The sequence below is a fragment of the Aphelocoma coerulescens genome, chromosome 5, assembly GCF_041296385.1.
Source record: "Aphelocoma coerulescens isolate FSJ_1873_10779 chromosome 5, UR_Acoe_1.0, whole genome shotgun sequence".
Taxonomy (NCBI): domain Eukaryota; kingdom Metazoa; phylum Chordata; class Aves; order Passeriformes; family Corvidae; genus Aphelocoma; species Aphelocoma coerulescens.
In genome coordinates this window covers 29,511,671-29,532,841 of record NC_091019.1, presented here as the reverse complement: position 1 = coordinate 29,532,841, position 21,171 = coordinate 29,511,671, and the positions used below count along the sequence as shown (strand labels likewise).

Here is a 21,171-nt window from a genome sequence, read left to right as displayed (position 1 = left end):
TTTCTTGCCTGAGCTGGTAAATCACCATGGATATTCTGCTAGACTATTGTAAACAATGACCCTTGAATCCTTTTAACAGGTACATTTCAGCTGTTTCTTTATCTAAGATCCTGTTGTCTTTTTTTTTTCGTGTGCACTGGTACAAAGCCTGCACAAGAAAGCTATTATGACAGCAAGAAACAAAAGGATAATGAGAATTTTTTTTAGTAATCCTTTTTTTTTTTCCTAAAAGGCTTTAAGAAAGAGTACTTAATTGTCAGTCATCATTATCCACTGTTCTTTTAAAGTCTTTACATCATTTAGGCGAAATTCTGCCACTCTGGGACATGGGGGCTGAAATCTAATCCATAATGCTGGTTGCCACTGCCTACTCAGTGTCTCACCAACTCCCAGAAGGAACAAAGTTCCTCCAGAGGGACTTGTACAGAGTACAGAAAACTATAATTATCTAAAAGTTACTATATGCATTTCAAAATAATCCTGTAAGAGCCATGTGCCTAAAATGCAGGAGCGCTGAGCAACACCTTGCCCAGGGATCTTGGCCAACGCAGTGAGTAGCAGGCACATGAGAAGGTGATGGGTGTTGGCCTCTTTTGGGGCACAGTAACCACAGCAATAGTGCCTGGAAAAGTAAACAAGTGTCTGGGAACCCATCAGACCAGTCAGTAATTGGAACTGCCTTCTATGAGCAGGCCCAAAAATAACACTAAGAATTACTAAACTGGGTATCAGTTATGACTTATCCAGGCACAGTATTAGTCATTCTCCAGTGGCTCACCTTTCTGCTGGGTTGGTTTTTTTGCCCCTCTTCTCTTCCTTCCTTGTCACACACTAGCATGCATATTACTCTGAGTGACACAACAAATCCTCACAAAGTCCATATTACTCACATGGGTGTCTTAAGTATCAGTGTGAGCAGGTGGTCACTTTCTGTTCGTAACTGTTCCTTCTAAACTCTGTGTATCTTTTACAGGTTTATTATTGCTTCACAGAATGGGTCAGGTTGGAAGGGACCACAGTGGGTCATTTGGTCCAACCTCTCTGCTCAAGCAGGGTCATTCCAGAGCACACAGGATTGCATCCAGATGGCTCTGGACTATCTCCAGTGAGGGAGACTCCACAACCTCTCTGGGCAACCTGTTCCAGTGCATGGCCCCTGGAACAGTAAAGAAGCTTTCTCCATGTTCAAGTGGAACTTCCTGTGCATCAGTTTCTGCCCGTTGCCTCTTGTCCTGTTGCTTGGCACAACTGAGCAGAGCCTGGCTCCATCCTCTGACACCCCCCCTTCAGATACTGATAGACATTGATGAGTCCCCTCTCAGTTGTCTCTTTTCATGGCTGAACAGGCCCAGCTCCCTCAGCCTTTCCTCATAAGAGTTGCTCCAGTCTCCTAATCCTCTTCAAAGCCCTTCTCTGGACCCACTCCAGGAGCTCCATGTCTCTCTTGTACTGAGGAGCACAGATGCAGCCTCACAAGGGTTAAGCAGAAGGGTAGAATCACCTCCCCAGACCTGCTGGCAACACTCTTCCTAATGCATTCCAAGATACTATTGGCCTTCTGGGCCTCCAGTTTTACTTTTTATAGTATATACACTTACTTAAAATATTTTATAAAACCTCTGAGTTAATTTTATCTACAAAACCCTTGACTGCTTTATTTACCATAGTTTATTAAAACAGAAATCAGTTTGAAAGCTAATTTGTTTTCTTAATTATTTATCCCATTTTATTCAATTATTTAAATATTTTGGATAATGAAATTAATATACTTCTTCTCTGCTTTCATTAGTGTTTGCCACTTTATTTGAATTGGCTTTGACCTTACATATTGTACCTACACAGGTAAAGAACTTAAATGTAGGTCTAAAGCTATTAACCATATTATTTTAATGGACTAAACCTAGCCCAAACAAAACTTCGTTTTCATCTGTTTCAATGCAGTCAATACCTGCCACTACTATAAAAAGCTTCCGTAAGAAATAATTTTGAGCCAACCACAACCAAGAAAATTACTGGCCTAATGTAATTATTGTACTGTGTAATTAGATATGCTTCTTTCTCTGTGTGAATGTAGTCAATAATAACAGTTCTGTAATTACAACCTACTAAAAAAATAATCACACAATACCTAAGCAAAGTATCTACTGCTTTGTCAAAATCGCAATACTCTACCAAGACAAGCTGTTATCAGCACAATTTCCCCCAAACCAGTGACTTTTCCATGGGTGCAGCTTCCCAGCAGCCAGCTTCAATGGTTATTAGGAATTTAATTTTTTCAAGGAGTACCGCTCTGGGACAGTTCACCATATGGTTTCACGTCATGGAGAGAACTGGGGATTTGAGTGATGTTATATAAGAAAACAAAAATTTAAAAAGATAGTAAGAGTTGCTGAGCAACACAGTATCTTTCCAGTTACAGTCACAAAATTTGCCTACCAAGGGATTCTGGTTTTCAGTTCTTTCAGTTTGAGGCTGAGTGTAGTTGCCTTTGCAAATCTGAAACAGGCAGGCAGTTGTCTTGGTCAGATCCAGATCCTGAAACAGCTGACATTTTTTATGCCAAATGTAAGCAAATTATAATTATCCTCAGTGTTTCTTCTACTACTATATACAGATATATACGTACACATAAATGCATGCATTTAAAATACCTAAAGCAGACAGTAAAAGCCTTTGATTGCAGATGATCAAAATTCTATCACTTTTTTTTTAATTGTCCAGACTATAATAACTCCTAGGCTTTGGCATCATCTGGTATTTGAAGAAGCTTAAAACACCTAACAAGACATGGACCAAGTGAGGAATACTTAATATTTTTCCCCTATTTGTTGGGAGAAATATAACTTAAATATCCACAAATGTTCTGTGTAGGGAAGCAAGGTGGAAGATTTTCCCATAGCTAAAATAAAAATGCCCCAAATAATAACAACAACAAAAACAAATCCCTGAATTTGCCACTGAAGGCACTTTATACTTTCAGCAGCCAGTTTCTGTGCTCTTACCCCTTATTAAAGGTTCCTGGAATCCTCAAGCTCAGGAGATTCTTGCTGCCAAGTCTACTACCCACTTGGCTGAATCAGACATGAATCACAAATCGAGACAAAGATCTCAATGGGTGGGAGGTGAAAGAGCAAGTTAAGAAGAAGAATGCTCCCCAAGCGCATGCAAGCAAACCCTCACACAAACCTTTATCACTGAGCTCCTGAGTGCAACACTTAATTCAGCTCCCAAGGTATGGTAAGGCTCCTACAGCAACTCACTTAGCCCTGCTGTTACCACGTTTCACCTCCTCTCGGTCCTGGGCAGGAAACAGGTTCCTGAAGCACCAAACACTAATCCGCACACAAGTCAGCATTTATGACTAGACAAAAAGCTATTTAGGGCCGGAATGCTGTGCTGTGGTAACTGACATCTGGGCAGCCTGGTCCAGAGTCCAGAGCTACAAGCATCAGCTGTAGAAAGTCTGTGCTCTGACATGTAACAGCATCATTCTTCACGCTGTCTGAGGTCTATGCCAACCAGTGCCAACTGATAATTTGGCCAAATCACAGCAACTGGCCTTCTGCCAGGGCAGCTGTGTTACTTCAAATGCTGTAAACTCTTGCTCAAGGAATAAAAAGAGTGTAATCATGTCCCTGGTCAAGGATATCCCTGAGCAGTCTCCACGCGCTGGATGCCTTGGCAGCCCGGACCATCCTTGTACCTAAGTCCCCAGGGGAACTTAGCACTCCCTGCTTTGTCACACAGTTGATCTTCCTGGGATGTACGAGTGCCAGCTGGAGCTGTAAGACTGATAATCAACACCAAGGGAGAATTTGCACTCCTAAAGAGCAGCAGTTTGCATGCTACACAAGCAGCCTCCTGATCAGCACCTCTCATCAGACTGCCAGGCAAACTGCGACTACACCTTCATCTCTCCCTCCCTCCCTTTCTTTCACCCTCCAGCCTCCAAACCTTAGAGGAGAAACAGTGCTCAGCCTGTACTTAGCCCTTGATGCTTCTGGCTTTGCACTCAGCCACGGGTGAGGGCCACAGCTGCTCAACCAGCGTTTGGCAGGTGTATCCTCTGACTGCAGGGTTTCCATTTCCTGTTTGTGCTGCACTCATGATGGGCTGGGCTAAACCTTCGGAGTCATGAGAAACACTTAATGCAATAAGCAGAAACGACACTGCAAGTCAGAAGCCTCAGGTTCCTGTGTTTTCTCCCCTGTGGTGCCTCACCAGGCAGTGAGATGTATATGTAATTTGGCTTTGCTACCCTTTAGGATACTTGGTAAGCTTGCTGGGTGTTCATTACGTCTGGACTAAAGGAAGAAGTGAAGGGAAGAGATGGATGGTCAGTATCGGACTCAATTACCAGGAGCACAAAATCCCATGTCCCACTCCATAGCTGGATTCTACTTGTACACTCCAGGAGCCGGTCGCTGCCAAATCAGAGGAAAATGAACTACAAAGAAGCAAAAGCCTTGCTTGCCTTCCTGCAAACATCATCAAGAGCCACAGTCTGCTGACTATTCTGCAGGAATCTATGTCAGCATTTTGTTTCTGGTTATTACAAACTGAAAGCAATATCTACAACCTCTACATTATTCCTGGGGCAAAAGACAAAATAATAAAGTAATTAGATGGCTTCAAAGCTGCACTGTCACAAGGGTTTCCTTCATTTACCTCACAGATATGTTGTAAAATCCGACACTGTTGACTAAAAGACAGATTTCACTTCAATAAGAATAAATGTTACCTGTCCTAAGGGATACTAAACTGTCCACCTTCCACAGCAGGCATTAAACATGACCATTATCCCTCTTTTCACAGCTTCTGGTCTGCTCTGAAAGACACTGGTTCTCTAAAAGGATGGAGCTCTGCCACCTGTCCATACTGAGCACAGGAAAGCTGAACCAACGGCATTCTGCCCCTACCGGGGTTCTGCCAAAACATCAGTCTTGCTGGAAACTGAAACGTTATTATCCAAGAAGCAAATGGAAAGTTCCTCACTACGAAAGTTGACTCAGAGCCCCAGCATTCAAGATTTATTCAGGCTGTCCATCACCCAGAACAGATATGTGGTAAATCAAACACCACTTTAGCAGATGGTGTGGCAGAAGGAAAGAAATCTTTAACCTCCAAAACAACTGCAGCTTAAATCTTCAGAAACAGTCTAGCAATTTGACAATTCTCTGCCCGTCCTCCACATCTCATGGATCACTGACATCTCCAGTCATGAGAAGGGGACATCTAGAAAGACAACACTCTTTACATGATAAAATAAGCCCAACATCCTATCAGGTAGGACACAGAATTATCAGTTCCAAAGAGGATGAATATTTGAGAATACTTAAAACCCAAACAGATCCACATTTCTCTGTGCACAGACCACTAAATAGTTTAGCCTAAAACATAACTGCAATTTGTTAAGGTGCAAATGTGTCATTTGTGAACTGTGCATGACCTCAAATCCAAATGTACTGCAAGTGCCAATCCATTTACATCAGGTGTGGTTTCTGCATAACATCAAGTGAGACTGTGTTCTGGCAAGAAGCCAGGAAATAACTTCAAGAAGCTAATCTCCCTAGAGTGAACTTGGGAAGGAAGCTGAGCATGTGCTTCATCTTATTTGCAATGGTGGTGCAGTCTGTTACCTGGAGACACAGCTCTGCCCAGCAGTTCAGGGCTAGGCTTACCACCACTTTAACATCCCAGTGACTCCGTGGCCACAGCAGAATCTCGAGTCTGAACAGACAAAGAGAACTAAAGAAAATTTTAATGCTTGTCCCTTTTTACACTTTCATATTTGCCAGAACCCACTACCATCCAACAGGAATTGCAAAATTGTTTTTTACTAACTGGTCAAAGACCCCTCTCTTTGTATCCCTGGCAGTTTGAGTTAGTGGACACATTGAAAGCCTACCCTGCTTTCAACACATCCTCGTGTAAGGGCCCCAGGAGCTGCATCCCACACAGCTTTGAGATTCTGCCTGAAAGAAATGTAACAGCAGAAGACTACTGCATGGTAATTCAGTTTTTCTATAGGAAAGGATAGGAAGAACAAGGACAGAATTAAGGTTGATGTAAGTACCTATTGGTTACCTGAGATGACTGTGCTCCATTTTAGTCACTCTTCCAAGAAAGTTTGGACATACTGAGGGAAAATTCAGGGACAAATAACAAATATATTGCTGAGGTAAAAATAACTGTTTGTTTATCCTGAGAGCATGGCAACTGTCTTCTAACACACAACAAGGTTTCATAATTATAAGAGCAGTCAATTGTTCTCCATGACCACTGGGAAGGACAAGAACAAATGGCTTTTATTTGCAACAAACCCAAAATATTCAGGCAAGATATAAGAAAAGGACTTTCTGAGGTATCAAGGAGTTTTAAAACAAGCTTGACAAATGAGTGTAAAATCATGGTCTAACTCAGTCACAGGAGAGACCTGCCAGCAAGACAGAAGTGGGCTGCTCCCAGTGTCAGTGAGCTGCAATACTTTTAAAGGAGTCCTTGTCATAAGCACCAAGACGGTTCATCATCAATGGTCTTATGACACTTACGTCCTGCAGGACTGTGAAGAAAGTTACATGAACCCTTTTTGCCCTGTATTTCCATTTCCTAAAAATATTAAAACATTCAATTAGAAAATAAAGTTCCTCATACCAATACTTGTCTGCAAATCAGGGTTTCTAAAATTATTGTACACATGCAGGTATATATCTACATATATATAGAGAGGTTACTGACAGGTATTGATTTTAAAAATGTTTTTACATAACTTTTCTTTCCTACCGTGATAATTCAGCTTCTAACATCCTAAACTGTCAGCCACTCACTTGCAGAAGATCTGAGCAAATTTCACTGCTTCAGTATGAAATCTAGGTCCAGATATGTGCCCTTTCTCTGCTCCAGTTCCCACAACTGCAGGTTATAACAACTCTACTTCAGAACACTGCTGAATAATTTAAGTAATTAGTGCTTGTAAACTAAATTAGAGGCACTCAAATAAGACAGTCAAGCAGTAATACAGTGTTAAGTGAAACAGATTATTAGAGTCTAAAAATATGTCATGTAAAAAACAGACTGGACATAAACTGGTAGCAGTTTGCCATCTGTTCTTCTATCTATCACAAGACGAAGTCCAGTAGTCCACCTCTCCTTCCTTGTCTCCTCTGAACTGCCTCTTCCATTATCCTCTAAAGAAGCATAAGGAGTTGCTGCTTCACCCGTGGTGCACCGCACTGTTCAAACAGGGCCCACCCCTTGCAAAGGAATGCAAGTGTCAACATGCGACAGGCACTGTTACTGAGCAGGGTGTGGTATTTACCTAGGGGAAAGCCACATCCTTCAACCACTTTAGTACCTCCGAGCTTCAACCTGGTAACCATGAGATTATTCCAAACCATTCTGTTGAAAGGATTTTGAAACAAATAAACAAAAAAATAACCCCAACCAAACAAAAACACACACTCCTATTAATGGAATGATGAAGAAACTTCTATGGAAATGAGTACCCTTCACCTTATCCCACTGGAGCGAGAGGCTTACAAGGTAGTTGTTTGCTTTTGAAGCAAACCTAAGATTAGAGAAACTCGTCCTTCCCCAAGTCAGCCCTAAGAACCTAAGTTATACTTTGCCTGAGAAAAAGGCAGTACATGAAAAGAACTATGTAAGGAATCCAGAGAAAACATGACTTATCCCTTGAGCAAAACTACAGGCTCAAAAAAGACTTTCTGTTAACAGAGCAACATAAGAGAGGCGAGTTGAATTCCTCCTCTGTATCAGTAGCAGGTAGTCCCAGAGACAAAGGATTATTTAAGATTTTAATTTCCATAATGTAGCCTTAAGGAAGGGAACCAAATTCAGACCTTACATAAGCATGAGTGACTCAACTAAAGACTGAAACTGAAACAAGGCATCTGTCTTCCTGAAGAGCTGTGGGTGTTTGAACAATAGTGTATGTGTTTTATGGAGCATGTTTCCTCTGCCCTGAAGGTAAACGTGTGTTCTCCATCAGGATACTGGAGATTCCACCTCTGTAGAAGCACAAACCTCAACTGCCAATTATTAAGATGCAAACCCACCTAAAAATAAAGTAAAATGAACAGGGTGTAGTTTATAAAGACAATTTATCTACCAAAATTTTTATCTCATAGTAAAAGAGATAAAAAACCCCCATAAAACTTCAAAGAACTTCATACTGTTGGCTCCTAGCAACAGAACTGCAAGCCACACTCCTGTATCTTGCACAACCACCTACACCAGCCTCCTGAAATATGGAGCAGGCAGCAGCTTCCGTGCCAGATTGGACATAGGTAGCAAAACCAAGAGCAACCAATATCCATTTACCAGGGCTCAACAAAGAGAAGACAGACATTGAAATGTCATTTAGAGATGGGTGATGACCTGTGCAGGACACAGGGGAATAGGCCATGCAGAGAAGTTACTTCACAAGCCAAGACTGATTTTGCTGCCCAACTACTCTTTCTTAAAGAATGCAATGTAAAAAGAATATTGGTGACTTGGCTACATTCATCCTATAGTCCCAGACAGGACTGCTGGCTATAAAATCAGACGACTGAAAAAGCAGACTAGGATCAAGACACAGAACTACAGCAATGGAAGAGGATATATTTCTAGAGATGATGCAGAAAATCCCAATGTATAAACAGGGACAGAAGAAAGATGATTAGTTATCTGTCACTCCAGTTTTAATATTGGAATGAGAAACCATACTCAAGATATCAGCCAGTCCGACACTGGAAAAAGACTTGGAGACTGTTGGCATAGTGATTAATAAGCACTGGACTGTTAGAGAGCTCAGGACTTGCTCCCTTTCTTGGTGTCTTTGCTGAAGGCACATAATTCTCTTTGGTCTTGCTAAAAATTTTTGGAAAACAACTCATGAAACTGTTATAGGGGCCTGTTAAGTGCCCAAATCCAGGCAGACCATTAGGCCAGAGAGAACTCTAGAGGCTTACTTCTTCCTAACATATAAAATATGGCTTCATGATTTCTAATACTGACTGCCTTTGGTAGTCCTGCTGACAGCATGAGCAAGTTAAAGGCAAAAGCCCCTGAAAGTCAGGAGTCTCTATTTTAAAATCCTTCCATAGATTTTTCAACAGAATGGCAGGATCTGTCCTGAAATGAGTGTCTCAGGATTTAATTGTTTACTCCTTCTGGGTTGGCACAAAGAAGGCAAACAGGGTCCTTCTTTAAATTCCACAGAGCAAGACAATACAAACTGTATCAAATCATCCGCTCAAAATTCTGATACTCAGGATTCTGCACTATTAAAAGTGAGAGCTGAAGCGTAGGAAGGTTTCTTAGTTTCTTCAGATTACATTTTCCCAAAGCTGACCCTTTGTGGGGTCAGCGATGCTGTTCCTACAGAACATACACGGGTGGCAAAGGAGGGAGCCCACACCAAGCAGAGCTTATCGTGATTAGAATATTCAGGTCAAGTGCACTTAGCCAACAACCCACTCAAACCCTGCACAAGATAACAGCTGATCTGCATGCAAAAACACTGTTCACACAGATTTTTATCCTTTCTGCTGCATCACATAAGCATACAACGATGAAGAAGAGTACAAAGGCTATACAGGCTTTCTCCAGACCTGCCTCTTTCAGAAGATCAGGGTCTCAAAACCCAGATTTCCTGCAAAACCACCAGAACACCAGAATTCTTTATATGTATCATTCTCTGGTGATTTGCTCTAAGTTACCCACCTCAAAAAAGATCTAAAACTATTTGGTTTGCTTCAGATTGAACAACTCTAACAAAACTTGAGCTGTTTCCAAGGCTAGAGAAAGATTCATATTGACCCCACAACAAAATTTCTACTGAATCCTCTCAAAAGCTTTTTAACGTTGAGTTTTAAGGAAGGAACCCGAAATCTAGGAAGAGGAGAGTTTTCAAAGGAGGAGAAAGCAATGGGAAGAGCAGAAGTCAACCTGACAAAGTCTGGCAAATTGTAAGAACCTCAAATTAATTTGCAGTAGAATCTCGTTAGGATTTAATTACCTTCTGTGGAGACTGCTGGGCACAGCACACACAAGGGATCAGTGTAGCTCAGCTGTGAGGGATGTGTTCAGCCATACACAGGAGGTAAGCTCAAGGAGGCTCAGCTGTGAACCAGGTTTTCCCCATACCAGAGGGCACCTGTCACAGGGCCTGGAGAGCCTGTCCAAGTGCAGCCCTCCTGTGAGTGCCCTCTCTAGCACAGGCACGCTACCCAGGTCAGGCAGTGCCGCCTTGCTCCACAGCGAGCACTTTGGGAACAGAGGGAGGATGAAACATCACTGCCAGATGTCAGTGCCTTCCGCCCTGGAACACGTTCAGATCCAAAATTACATTTGTGCTGGACCTTTAATAATGTCTTAAATGCAAAACTGAGTACTCAAAAGTTAGGAATTTTCAGAATTGAAGTTTTTGGTACAAACTTAAATGCAACTGTTACTGCAGTAGTAGACTGTTTTCCAAATTTTAGTGAATTTGTTTTCACAACCTGTTAAGTGAAGTGTTTTAGTCATATCTTACAGGGAAAAATACTGAAGGAAAGATAGGTTAATATGAAAAGTACCTGCTAATTTTGAAAGCTTAATCTAAGGTGTCGATTTTTGCTTTTCCTAATACCCAGTGTTATACAATACTATAGAACAGTGTTGAAGAACAGCTCCCATTAACTTTGGCTGCATGTACAAATGTTCTGTGTTTCTGCTAGTAAGGCTCACTTTCAAGTCAGTCAAAAGGAAAATGAGAAAAATACAACTATTTGCTATGGTGAAAGTCTGCATAAATAACTTGCCTAGGCTCTTCCCAGGCAAAGAGGGACTGTGAAACTGTGAAAGGCAGCAGTTCTCCACATCGGCATTCAGCACGTTAAATTGGGAAGCCAGTCTTCCCCTTCCTGTGATCTGCTGCAGAGCTATCTATGAATAAACAGAGGTTCTGCAATACATACCATCAGTCTCTGTGGAACTGTAACTTGTCCTTTGAGTTGACTGGAAATATAAAACAGTTGAAAGTCATTAATTCTGTGCATCAAGTGCTATGCCTGCTTGTAATGAAAGACATTAACATACCCACACTGCAGGCACGTGAGTTCTTTCATTACATATACTTTCAGTGTTTGACTGATGATTTCTTAACACAGTTGTCACATGTTCTCCTGCTTTTTTGAGAATGTATTTTCCTTGAATTTTAAAGCAATAGTCTGCTTGTCCATTAAGTTTTGCTCTTCCCTCTAGTCCTTCCTCTTGCATTTCCAGTAGCCTTCCCAACCACTCCCAGCCACTCCCCTTCTGTCTGCCTGTACATAACCTGTACCTATCACAATCCTCTTACTTCCCTCCTCTCCAAAGTTTTGCTCTTGAGTAGCCTGCATTAGAAGCTTGCAGCTACCCTTTGCAATGTTTGTACCCATAAGACTGGTCATCTGAAATCACCAGGCAGTACCACTACCTGTGCCACGTGCTCAGAGGATCTTTGAAGATTTTCAGCAGAGTGGTGATTTCAGAGCATCTGAAGAGGTTCCAGTAGTGGAAGGTGCTGACACATGGCAACGATGCTCCCTCCGTTTCCAAAGTATGTGCTGCAGAGTAAGCCAGCACTGGCTGGTGCTGGTGAGAAATGCCTCCTTGTATGGGAAAACCCAGTTCACAGCTGCCTCGTGCACAGCTGAGCCTCCTCAAGCTCACCTCCTGCGCCTGAAGTGGGATGGCTGCACACATCCCTTCCAGCTGAGCTCCACTGATCCCTTGTGTGCCCACAACACAGACTTTGACTAGCACCAGCACTTCAAAGGTGCGAAGTAGAAGCCTGCATTTGATTCAGCACTCCACCACAGGAAGCAAACAAAGTAGAGCACAGAAAAGATGTGCTGTCTCGAGTGAACATCACTAGAAAGAACCGCTGCAGTGTTCTCAACTGTATGGAGCTGCTTGAAAAGAGCTGAGACACAAAGAAAGCTGTGTTCTGTGTAGCAGCTCAGAGTAGTGAATGCAGCTATAACTAAGACTGGATCACTTTATGCTGGGATGTGGCAGAGACCAGGAGACAAAATCAGTTATATTGATAATGAATGATGATTTTCTACCATCACTGAAAACACAGACCTTCTCTTTCTATGCAATGTTCAGTGTAATTTACCAAGAGGCGTTATTCTTATCACATGAAAGTTGTATGAAGTATGTATGAAGCTGTATGAAGCAGTTTCTGCTGATACCTCCCAAGTGAACTGTGCCATTCCAACTTACTCACACAGTTCTGCAGCATCCCAGCTTCCTGTTAATCCTCTGGATGAATCAGACACATTTCAGTACCAATGACAGACATAACATGTTTCTATACGTATTCTTTATCACCTGTAACCACACCTCTGTTACAGATGAGGTCAGAAGGCTGAATAAGAATGGCAGACTGAAGTTGAATGTGAGTAAAATAAAGGTGGTATTAGTGGGCTGACATAAACAGTTTAAAGTGTTTGCATCACTGCATCACCTTACTTGGATACTTCAGCCTGTGAATGTGGAGTGTTCCTGGATTCTGGGTTAATGCCAAGCTCCCATAAAGCAGTGTCTGTGTCATGCTTGCTACAGTCACTCTGGCTTGGAGAGTCTGTCCCAAGCTCTAAATCTGGATCATGTCAAGTCTATGATCACTGCTTCAAATGACTGTCAATTTGTCTTTGGCTAACAACTTCCCAAGGAATAGAAGATTTGCTAATGAGCAACAATAGCCAGGCCTGATGGGTTCAGGGCAGGTTTCTATAGTATGGGTCTCACACCCCCATGTTTTGGAATGTAAAAGATTTCATCCCTTGTGAGAAGCTCACCATTCATCAGTACAAAAACCCACTCAAATGCTGCTGGTTATGTGTTATCCCAGAAAGCATTCTCCATTACCGACAGGAATGAATCAGTTAAGCACTGGAAACAATATGCCAAAGTATTTGCTAGTCTGACACTGGATGAGCAGGTAGCCTCTCCCTCTTCCCTATGCTTCTGTTCAGAATGAGTTGATGGAGTGTAACACCTGCTCCCACTCCCCTCCTTTTTTTTGGGATATTTTTCCCCAGGTATGCTATGCTTTGGACAGACAATGCCATCTTACCCAACTTGTGAGCTTCTGAGATGAAGCTCTGCTGGTAGAGAACTTAAAAATTCAATTTAAACCTACACTATGCAAGATCCAAATTAACATGGACTGACAAACCAATTTTCTCTGCCTCAGCCCCCTTTTGGTGCAAGAACTACGCTGACTGAGAAGGAAGAAGAGAGACAGACCCGACTGCTGCTGTACATAAGACCACTTTTTCCTTCCAAGATGTGTTTAACATTACTTTTTCTGCCACCACATTTTATAGATAATCACTACAAATGCCATTTGACGATCCTTAGTTTTTCTCTCAGCCACTGCTAAACAAAACAGCTATCTACCACATAAATACAGTGCATTCTCAGCTTCCAACATTAAATTGTACCACATTGTGAGCAGTTAATCAAACTGATCCACTTTAACACACTCCATTTATAATAAACTTTAGATGTGAGTTGAGGTAATTTTTGAATATGTTAACTACCACATTAATTACATGTGGTAATTAAATTAATCAATTAAAAAATATTCACTCTAATCAAACCAGTCTAACAGAGTAACAGTATCAGCACCCAAAAAATATACAGACATGCAAATTTTCCAAACTGTTGCTCCAGCCATTACCCTTATTCCTTTTGAGACTGACATGGGTTTTCACAAATAAATCTGGTGAGTCAAGGATAGCTTGAGAAAAATATACTTAGGTATGACCTCTTTAAATATGCATCACCCAGTGATGAGGAGTTGGCTGTTACTTTTTTCCCACCTTTCCAGTTGTAACAAGCATTATAAAAATGCACATACAGAAAAACTTCTACAACACACCCAATACAGCAGGAAATACAAGTCCATAAGGAAAAAGTTATCACAGAGTTCTTTCAATTTTACACTGTACGCCCAAACATGTCCTTTAACATATGAAAAATGAAAACTATCAGAGTGAAATTGATTCAGAAAAGAAGAATCTTGTAACCTCTAAGTCACCATTTCAGATATATCCAGGATTAGAAACTCTTATCTGATAAGACATTTAATTTCTTCTCAAATGATTTGGTAAGAGCTAAGTAATTTCCTTACAGACAAGAATCCACATTACTAATAAACATTCACCATTAGACCTGATACTGCTGATGTTTTGATATATTCCACCACTGCAATGTACAGTGGTGAAGAATTCATCCTCAAACTGAGAGAAAGCTCCCAGTTCAGAGTTTTGTTCCAAGAACTGTGCAGATGTGGAACATTACTGCTGTTCACCTCAAATTTGTTCAGTATACAATAGGAGGATTTCACTATTTGGGACTGTCATTATAAATCTGCACGTTTTTAGAAGCATGAAATGTATTCCATTAAAAGCAGCTGTTTCATGAGCAGCACACTAGTGAAGCTTAGTTTCTACTTGACTGGTATCCCTGCACTCTTATCAGAGTATCCACAGCTTGTCACTGTCCTCTATAAACTCATTCCAAAAGCCCTCCAACCTCCCTAACATTTCCACACCTCCTCATAAATTCCTCCCTTTCTCCCCTGTGCCTGAACTAGTGCCTTCCACATTCCCTAACCTCACCAGCCCACAGCACTGTATACTTTCTCCTAATTACCCTCAGGACAGGAGACACTACCTACTGCAGCTCGATGCAGCATGGAAGCACCTATGGACTAGTCAGTACGCACATGCCAAATTTCCAGTCAACACACAAAACAGAAGACAGCTGTTTAGCTCCTCTGGCACCTTCTCCCCCAGAGAAGAAGAAGTATGCACTTATTTTGGTTTCCTCTCTCCCACCCAGTCTGACCTTTGTGAAACTTTAAAGAGCTCTTGAAGAAACTTTGAGATGTCTATGCCATTGCCAAATTTGGCTGAAACCTACTAAAGCTGTTGAAATGGAATTGATAGAGTGATTACACAAGCTTTCTTTCCTTTGTAGAGTAGGCTAAAATCCCATTAACAGTCTTACTTATGTCATCCCGTCATTCCTATTCTTCATTTAAAAATAACAGTTTTATTCTACTGCATTAGCTTATGTAACCCACCCCTGAGCCAAAGTAGTTGAAACTTTCATTCTGTATTTATTAAATTATTTAGTTAGTTAGCTATTAAGTGTGTGTGCCTTTCTACACACTTGTCCATTTTAAGGTACTTGATGTTACGAAAAATAACATCAAGAAGATCAGTGAAACCAAACCAAATGCACTCCACTAATGAATATCCCCCCAAAGTTACTGGACTGGTATCATTGCAGGCAAGAGCTGAACTGCTTTTTCTCTAGCAAACTGTCAGCTGTTCTCATGGTTACAGTTCTAGGAATTTGGAATGACAGGTCACAGTTATGAAAATGAGTAGACTTATTTGGCATCTTTCTATCTAGTAAATAACATTCTCCTATAAAGAGGACAAGAGGCTGCTGTACATTATCAAGGTGTTCATTCTCTGTGAAAATCACTTTTTAAAGCCTCTGTCCCAACAAAGAAGGTGCTAACCAGACTTCATAGCTCTTAAAACTGCTCATTCACAGAGTGAAGACAAAAATATGTAACTCTTGTACTCTCTCCATTACTATAAACACACCACTGGTGTTTTCACTGCAAGATTCAGCTGTGTATATACACCTCCCAGATGGCATGAAGCAAGGCTACAGAAGTGCTTCCCATTTAAATGCAAGGGAAGGCAGGAATGTTAGCTTTTGCCATAGGGTAAAATCTATTCTGTCAATTGGCTATTTAAAAAATAACCAATATTTTTTCTTTTAAGTTAACTGCCAAGATTTACAAAGCTCCAAATAAGGCATTATGCAGTTTCCATTAGCACAGCTTTGCTCAACTGGTTTTCACTGAACCCCAAGCTGAACAAACAGGACAGCAGCAGAATAGGCTTCTCTCATACTTCAATCCCTTCATTGTTGGAAGGGGCTTCCTTCAGGAAAGCCAGGACAGCCCAATTTCCAAGCCTCTGCTAATTACTGCAAAATAGCATGAATAACTTATGCAGAGAAACTGGAACACCACCCACTGAGCTTCTCTCAAAGCTGGGCCTGCCCAGATGCAAACAGCACGTGGTCCCAGCGGAGCCAGGCTGGGACTGCGCTGTCACACCGTCAGCCATCGGTCCCAAGGTATTCACTGCCCCCCCACGGGCCCTAACACTCCAGGGACATGCCCACGTACTGTGCTCAAAAAGAAACAAAAATTTAACATTGTCATGAAGTGTCAATCCATCCAACCCAGAATGCTCTGTGAAACACTTAATCACTCATCCTCTGGGAAAGTTGTTTGCCAGGTGAACTGCCAAGGAGAACTGTCCTCCAAGGAATACAGTCAGAGAGACAGCACACCCAGGCACCATCCTGGAGTTTAAGGCCTGAGAACTCCAGGGCAGCAAGCCCTGAACACAGAGGCTCCTGAGCTTCCCATCTCACACACAGTCCTGCACAGGTAGCTTGAGAGCCCACAATATTTCAGACTCATCTGGGTCTTGATCTCCAGGTCAACAGTAGAGAGGCCTGGGAGGGCCTTCTTCAGCTTAGGTCTCAAGTTCCTGGGTCTCCAGATGGAAGCCTTGAAGCTCTGATAACAGGAACATTATCAGAACTTCTACTCCCACAGTTGAAGACCTGGGCAAGTTTCCAAGGTCCCTGGTAGGCACTAGGGAGCCTGGTAGGCTTGACAGCCCAGCAGTTCTCCGAGCACTGGTCTGAGCTTAATTGTAAGGTGCCAGGCTCCAAATTAACTTCTAACATTTCCAGAGAAAAGCTCAGGGAATTCCCCTATAGAACAGAAATTTTAAAATGTCAAAATTTCCCATGAATTAGGAAACAGTAACTTTGGCCCACCTCTGATTTCAGTTTCCTTCAGAAAAGTCTCTATCCTTTTTGTTCCATTCTTAGAACAAGCCTTCAACTATTAAAATACACTGAAAACAATAAATATGAACAAAATGTTCCAAATTGCCTCTAAATAAAATCTTCAAAATATAAAACCGTTCCTTAGGTTATCCTGAAATTTGTAGTTATTTTCGCTTGCATGTGCCTATCTTGAACCCAAAGCCTTCCATTCTAAACCAAACATTCATCCTGCCTCAAGATTTACAAGCTGAAAGGACACATCCTGTAAAGTTGAACCCCCAGAGTTTCAAAGCATAGACTCCAACTTTGGCATGGTATGAAGTCACTGCTTTGCTAAAGAAACAAGAGTGGACAGCTGAGTGCAGAGGTCACAGCATTGCCCAGTAACAAAAGACATCAATCACAAGAACCGTCCTGGATGCCTCCAGGCACTGGTGAGCAAACAGTGCGGCCACCTGAGATGACAGGCAGAGCACCTGACCACAGGAGAAACAGCAGATTCCTGGGATTTGAGCTCTTGGTGGGTAATGCAGAAAGGAAGGGAGGGATGAACCACATAAGCAGTCACTGAGCAGGTGAGCCCACTTAATTTATTAGATAGTGCCATGAAATTCTGCTGGTTTGGAGTCCTAGGTACCGGTCCCTGCTCCGGTTTGACAACTTGCCAGAGAACGGATAATGAGGTAAAGAAAATCAGTCAGAATGCAAGCTCCTGGTGGACAGTTTGCCCCATCTTCCCCTACACTGCAGGTATGAAAATGTAACTCAGCCTTTTAAAACATCAAGTATTTTACTTGGGTTGAGGGAATACTTACTTTACCAAGGAGGCACTAAACAGTCCTGCACTAAACTTTAGAAAACTGCAAAAACCTTTTCAAAAACTGAATTATTATAATACTATCAAAGTTCTCAATTTCACACACACCTAAATGAACAGGACAGTCTCTCAGAGTTTAAAACATTTATAATACAGGTATTTTTAGTTTGTCTATAAATCAATGTTAAAGATCATCTTATTTTAATATTTTATTTTCTTGTAATTAAAAGGTGGCTATAAAGACCTCCTAAAAGAAAGTAGTACCACTCACATCCACTTATGCTGTATTACATACATGAATGTCAGACTACAGGGAAGGATACACTCCAAATCATTTAGGTCTCAATAATGCCCTCAGTACCAATGACTTCAAAGATGCAGAAGCATAATCTTTGAGATAGCACAGCTTCTCATCTGAAGAATCAGTTTTGCTTCAGTCTATATTCACAGTTTAATCAGATGCCATGATGCCACCTCAGAGTTCTCTTACTGCTGAAGTGTCATCACTTAATTCTTGCTCCCCATTAAGCAAACAAAATGCAATAGCAGGGATATGGAATAAAATGATCGTATGGCCCTTTATTATCTTTAATTTCTATTCTCCTGCTATTTCCACAAAATTCCACAGCATGTATTTTAGAAAAGAAAGCAAAAAAACCAGTAATTTTTTCCCCTGAAAACCAGATTCTATCTCAGAATCAAAAGTACAAATTAAGTATTACTATTACAGGTTTCTTGATACTCAACATGACAAAGTACAAAACCTTGGGGTTTTTTTCTCCACCAAAATAAGGCCACAAGTTGATGCAAACAAAACCAATATTGTGCACAGCATTTTAGTTCCTGTACCATGTGTCCTCTAAAAGTAGCAAACCCACAATTATCATGAGAAAAGTCCAGCTGGAGGTATCACCTACAAGTTGCATTACGTCTTCATTATACATTTTTTATCAAAGCATATGTTCTGCTTGAAAACAATTCAGCACCAATGAGTTGGCAGTAGAACAACAATTTAAGCTGCGGTGTCAATGAAGGTGGGAGGGGGAATTCACTAAAGCTACATTTTTCAGGTACAAAAGCCTGAGAAGCACGCTGAATGGAGTCAGGCAAATACACATCAAAGATCACGAAAAAGCAACTAAGTATATGCCTTTCATCCACTTCGTGGATGAAAGCAGCCAAATTACAGAGGGGATTTACTGAGAAGAATGTGCTGCTGCCAGAATGGACAAAAGCATGCATTCGATCCATTCCAAGCTCCTCCCCATCTCCTGTCATGCTCACAGCAAGAAGCGGCTCAAAACTTGACAACCACAGACTCAGGACTGAAAGAGACAAAAAATACCTGCTGGGAAATGCCTGGAAAATTTTTATTTTGAGCATCTGACACAGGAGACTGGAAAAAAGAAAAAACAACCCACTTATGACAAAAAACATCTCCCTATATTCCTGGGACATCAAGTACAATTCCACAGCAGAAAGAAATAGCGCACACCTGGCCGGGTCTTTGAGGAGCCCACGTGCAGACGCGCTTTTCCAACAGGCGCAGCAGCCTGTGCACCGCAGCGCACTGCTGCCGGCCCAGGACAGGAGTTTCCCGGAGTTTGCGTGGAGTTGGGTCACAGAAACCTCACTCCAAGCAGGAGCAACTAGCGGCCCCTGAGGAGCCCCGTAGGCGCCCAGCTGCCCGGCCAGGCTGGCCCGGGGAGGGGGCAGCGCGTCCCGGGCGAACCGCTCACCCCGCGCCCCTACCTGGCTGGTGTCCTCGCCGTGCTCCAAGTGCACGATGCCCTGGCTCCTACACTCCGTGTCGCTCAGCACATCGTCCTCCGAGTCCTCCAGGAGGGACGAGGAGCCGGTAGAGGAGACCGAGGAGTTGGACAGCCGGCGGGACTGCAGGTGCAGCGAGCTGCCCGTCCTCAGCCCGGCGCCCTCCGGCCGCGCCGGCCGCGCCTGGGGGCTGCCCTGCGCCTCCTCGCTCTCCTCGGCGGTGACGGTGAGCCGGGGGATGACGGGCGGCAGAACCCCGTTCGGGGGTCGGCAGCCCCTCTTCGGCCGGTCGGGCAGCTGACGGGCGGCGGCGGCGGCGACGGCGGCGCAGCGAGCCTCGAAGAGGGAGCAGAGCTCCCCCACGGTCAGCCGCTTCGCCCGGCTGAGCTCCGGGCTGCTGTGTAGCCCCGCGCGGGGCTCCATGGCGGGCTCGGCGCCGGGCTCCTGCCGAGCAGCGCTCCAGGACCGGCGGCCGGAGGCGTGCATGGGGGAGCGCCGCGCCGCCGGCGGGGAAACTTCTTTGTGGCTCAGTCAGTCTCCCGCGGCTGCCCGGAGCCCGGCGGAGAGGCGCATCTCCAGCCCGCCCTGCCCGGGCAGCTCTGAGTCACCCGCGGCGACAGCCCGAGGCTGCTACCGTGCCCGCTGACCCGGCGCCAGGGCCATGGGGGCGCGCTGAGCCCGCCCGATCGCCCGCCCGCCGCCACCGCCCCGCTCCGCCTCGGCGCTGAGGGGAGGAGCGAATAGAGTCGAGCCGCGCCGCGGGAGCCCCTGCCCGCCCCTTCCCGCCGTCGCCACCACCACCACCCTTTTGGTTTCGCTTTCCCTGCGGCGGCCCCCGGGGGTGTCCCGGTGCGTGCCCGGGTGTGGCGCCGGCGCCCGCGCCCGCCTTACCTCGGCACGCCGCCGCTCCCGCCCGCCGCGGCTCCCCGGGCACGGCGGCTGCGCAGCGCGGTGCGCCCCGGCCGCCCGCGGGCCGGAGGGGCGGCGCGGTCCGCCCAGCCCTGCCCCGGCTGGGACGCGGGGGAGGTGGCTTTTGGCGCTCTCTGGGGATCTCGACCCCCTCAGGGCTGCCCGTGGCGGTTTGGGGTCCGTGTGTGACCTTCCCCTCCGTGCGCGTGACACCGGAGGGCACCTCCAGGCCTCCGGGACTGCCGTCGCGGGACCGCGGCATCCCGGGGTGGCTCGGCGCACCCCGCGGGGGCGGGGGTGGGACTGGGCTGTCACCAGCCCGCGGGGACCGGGTGGCAGTGCGTGAGTGACCTCGCGGTGCCAGCAGCTGAGGGTGTTCCCCCGGCCGCGATGGGCGTCCCCACGCCTCGCTGTAGCATCCCCGGCGGGCTGCGAGAGCGTGTGACAGGGGCTTGGGGCCTCTCGGAAAGCCCGAATTGTCCGTCACAACTACTGAGCAGTCCGTAATCAGGTTGCCTTAAGCCGCCGGTTGCTGCGATACCCCAGCCCCCTCTACGAATGAATTTCAGCGTTTGACACCCCCTGCCTTGGTACTTCTTGCCTGCTTAACTCCCACTCTTTACCTAAAATGCAACCCGTGCTGGGCTGCGGCATGTGTTGTAATTGTAGCTATTAAGACCTTTGGAACAGGAAAGGCGTTCTACCGTAGGATTACATCAGTTGAAATGATTACTAAA

The 21,171-nt window shown here is 44.2% G+C and overlaps 1 protein-coding gene across 1 annotated transcript in view; it reads right to left on the bottom strand.

The window, feature by feature from the left end:
* The window catches only part of ITPKA (inositol-trisphosphate 3-kinase A), a 40,369-nt gene extending 20,165 nt beyond the window's left edge, over positions 1-20,204 (bottom strand). Inside the window, exon 1 of the mRNA XM_069017377.1 lies at positions 19,508-20,204. Within this exon, the coding sequence (XP_068873478.1) occupies positions 19,508-20,011 (504 nt within the window). The 5' untranslated portion in view covers positions 20,012-20,204. The remainder of the gene's footprint in view (positions 1-19,507) is intronic.
* Positions 20,205-21,171: the final 967 nt, after the last annotated feature.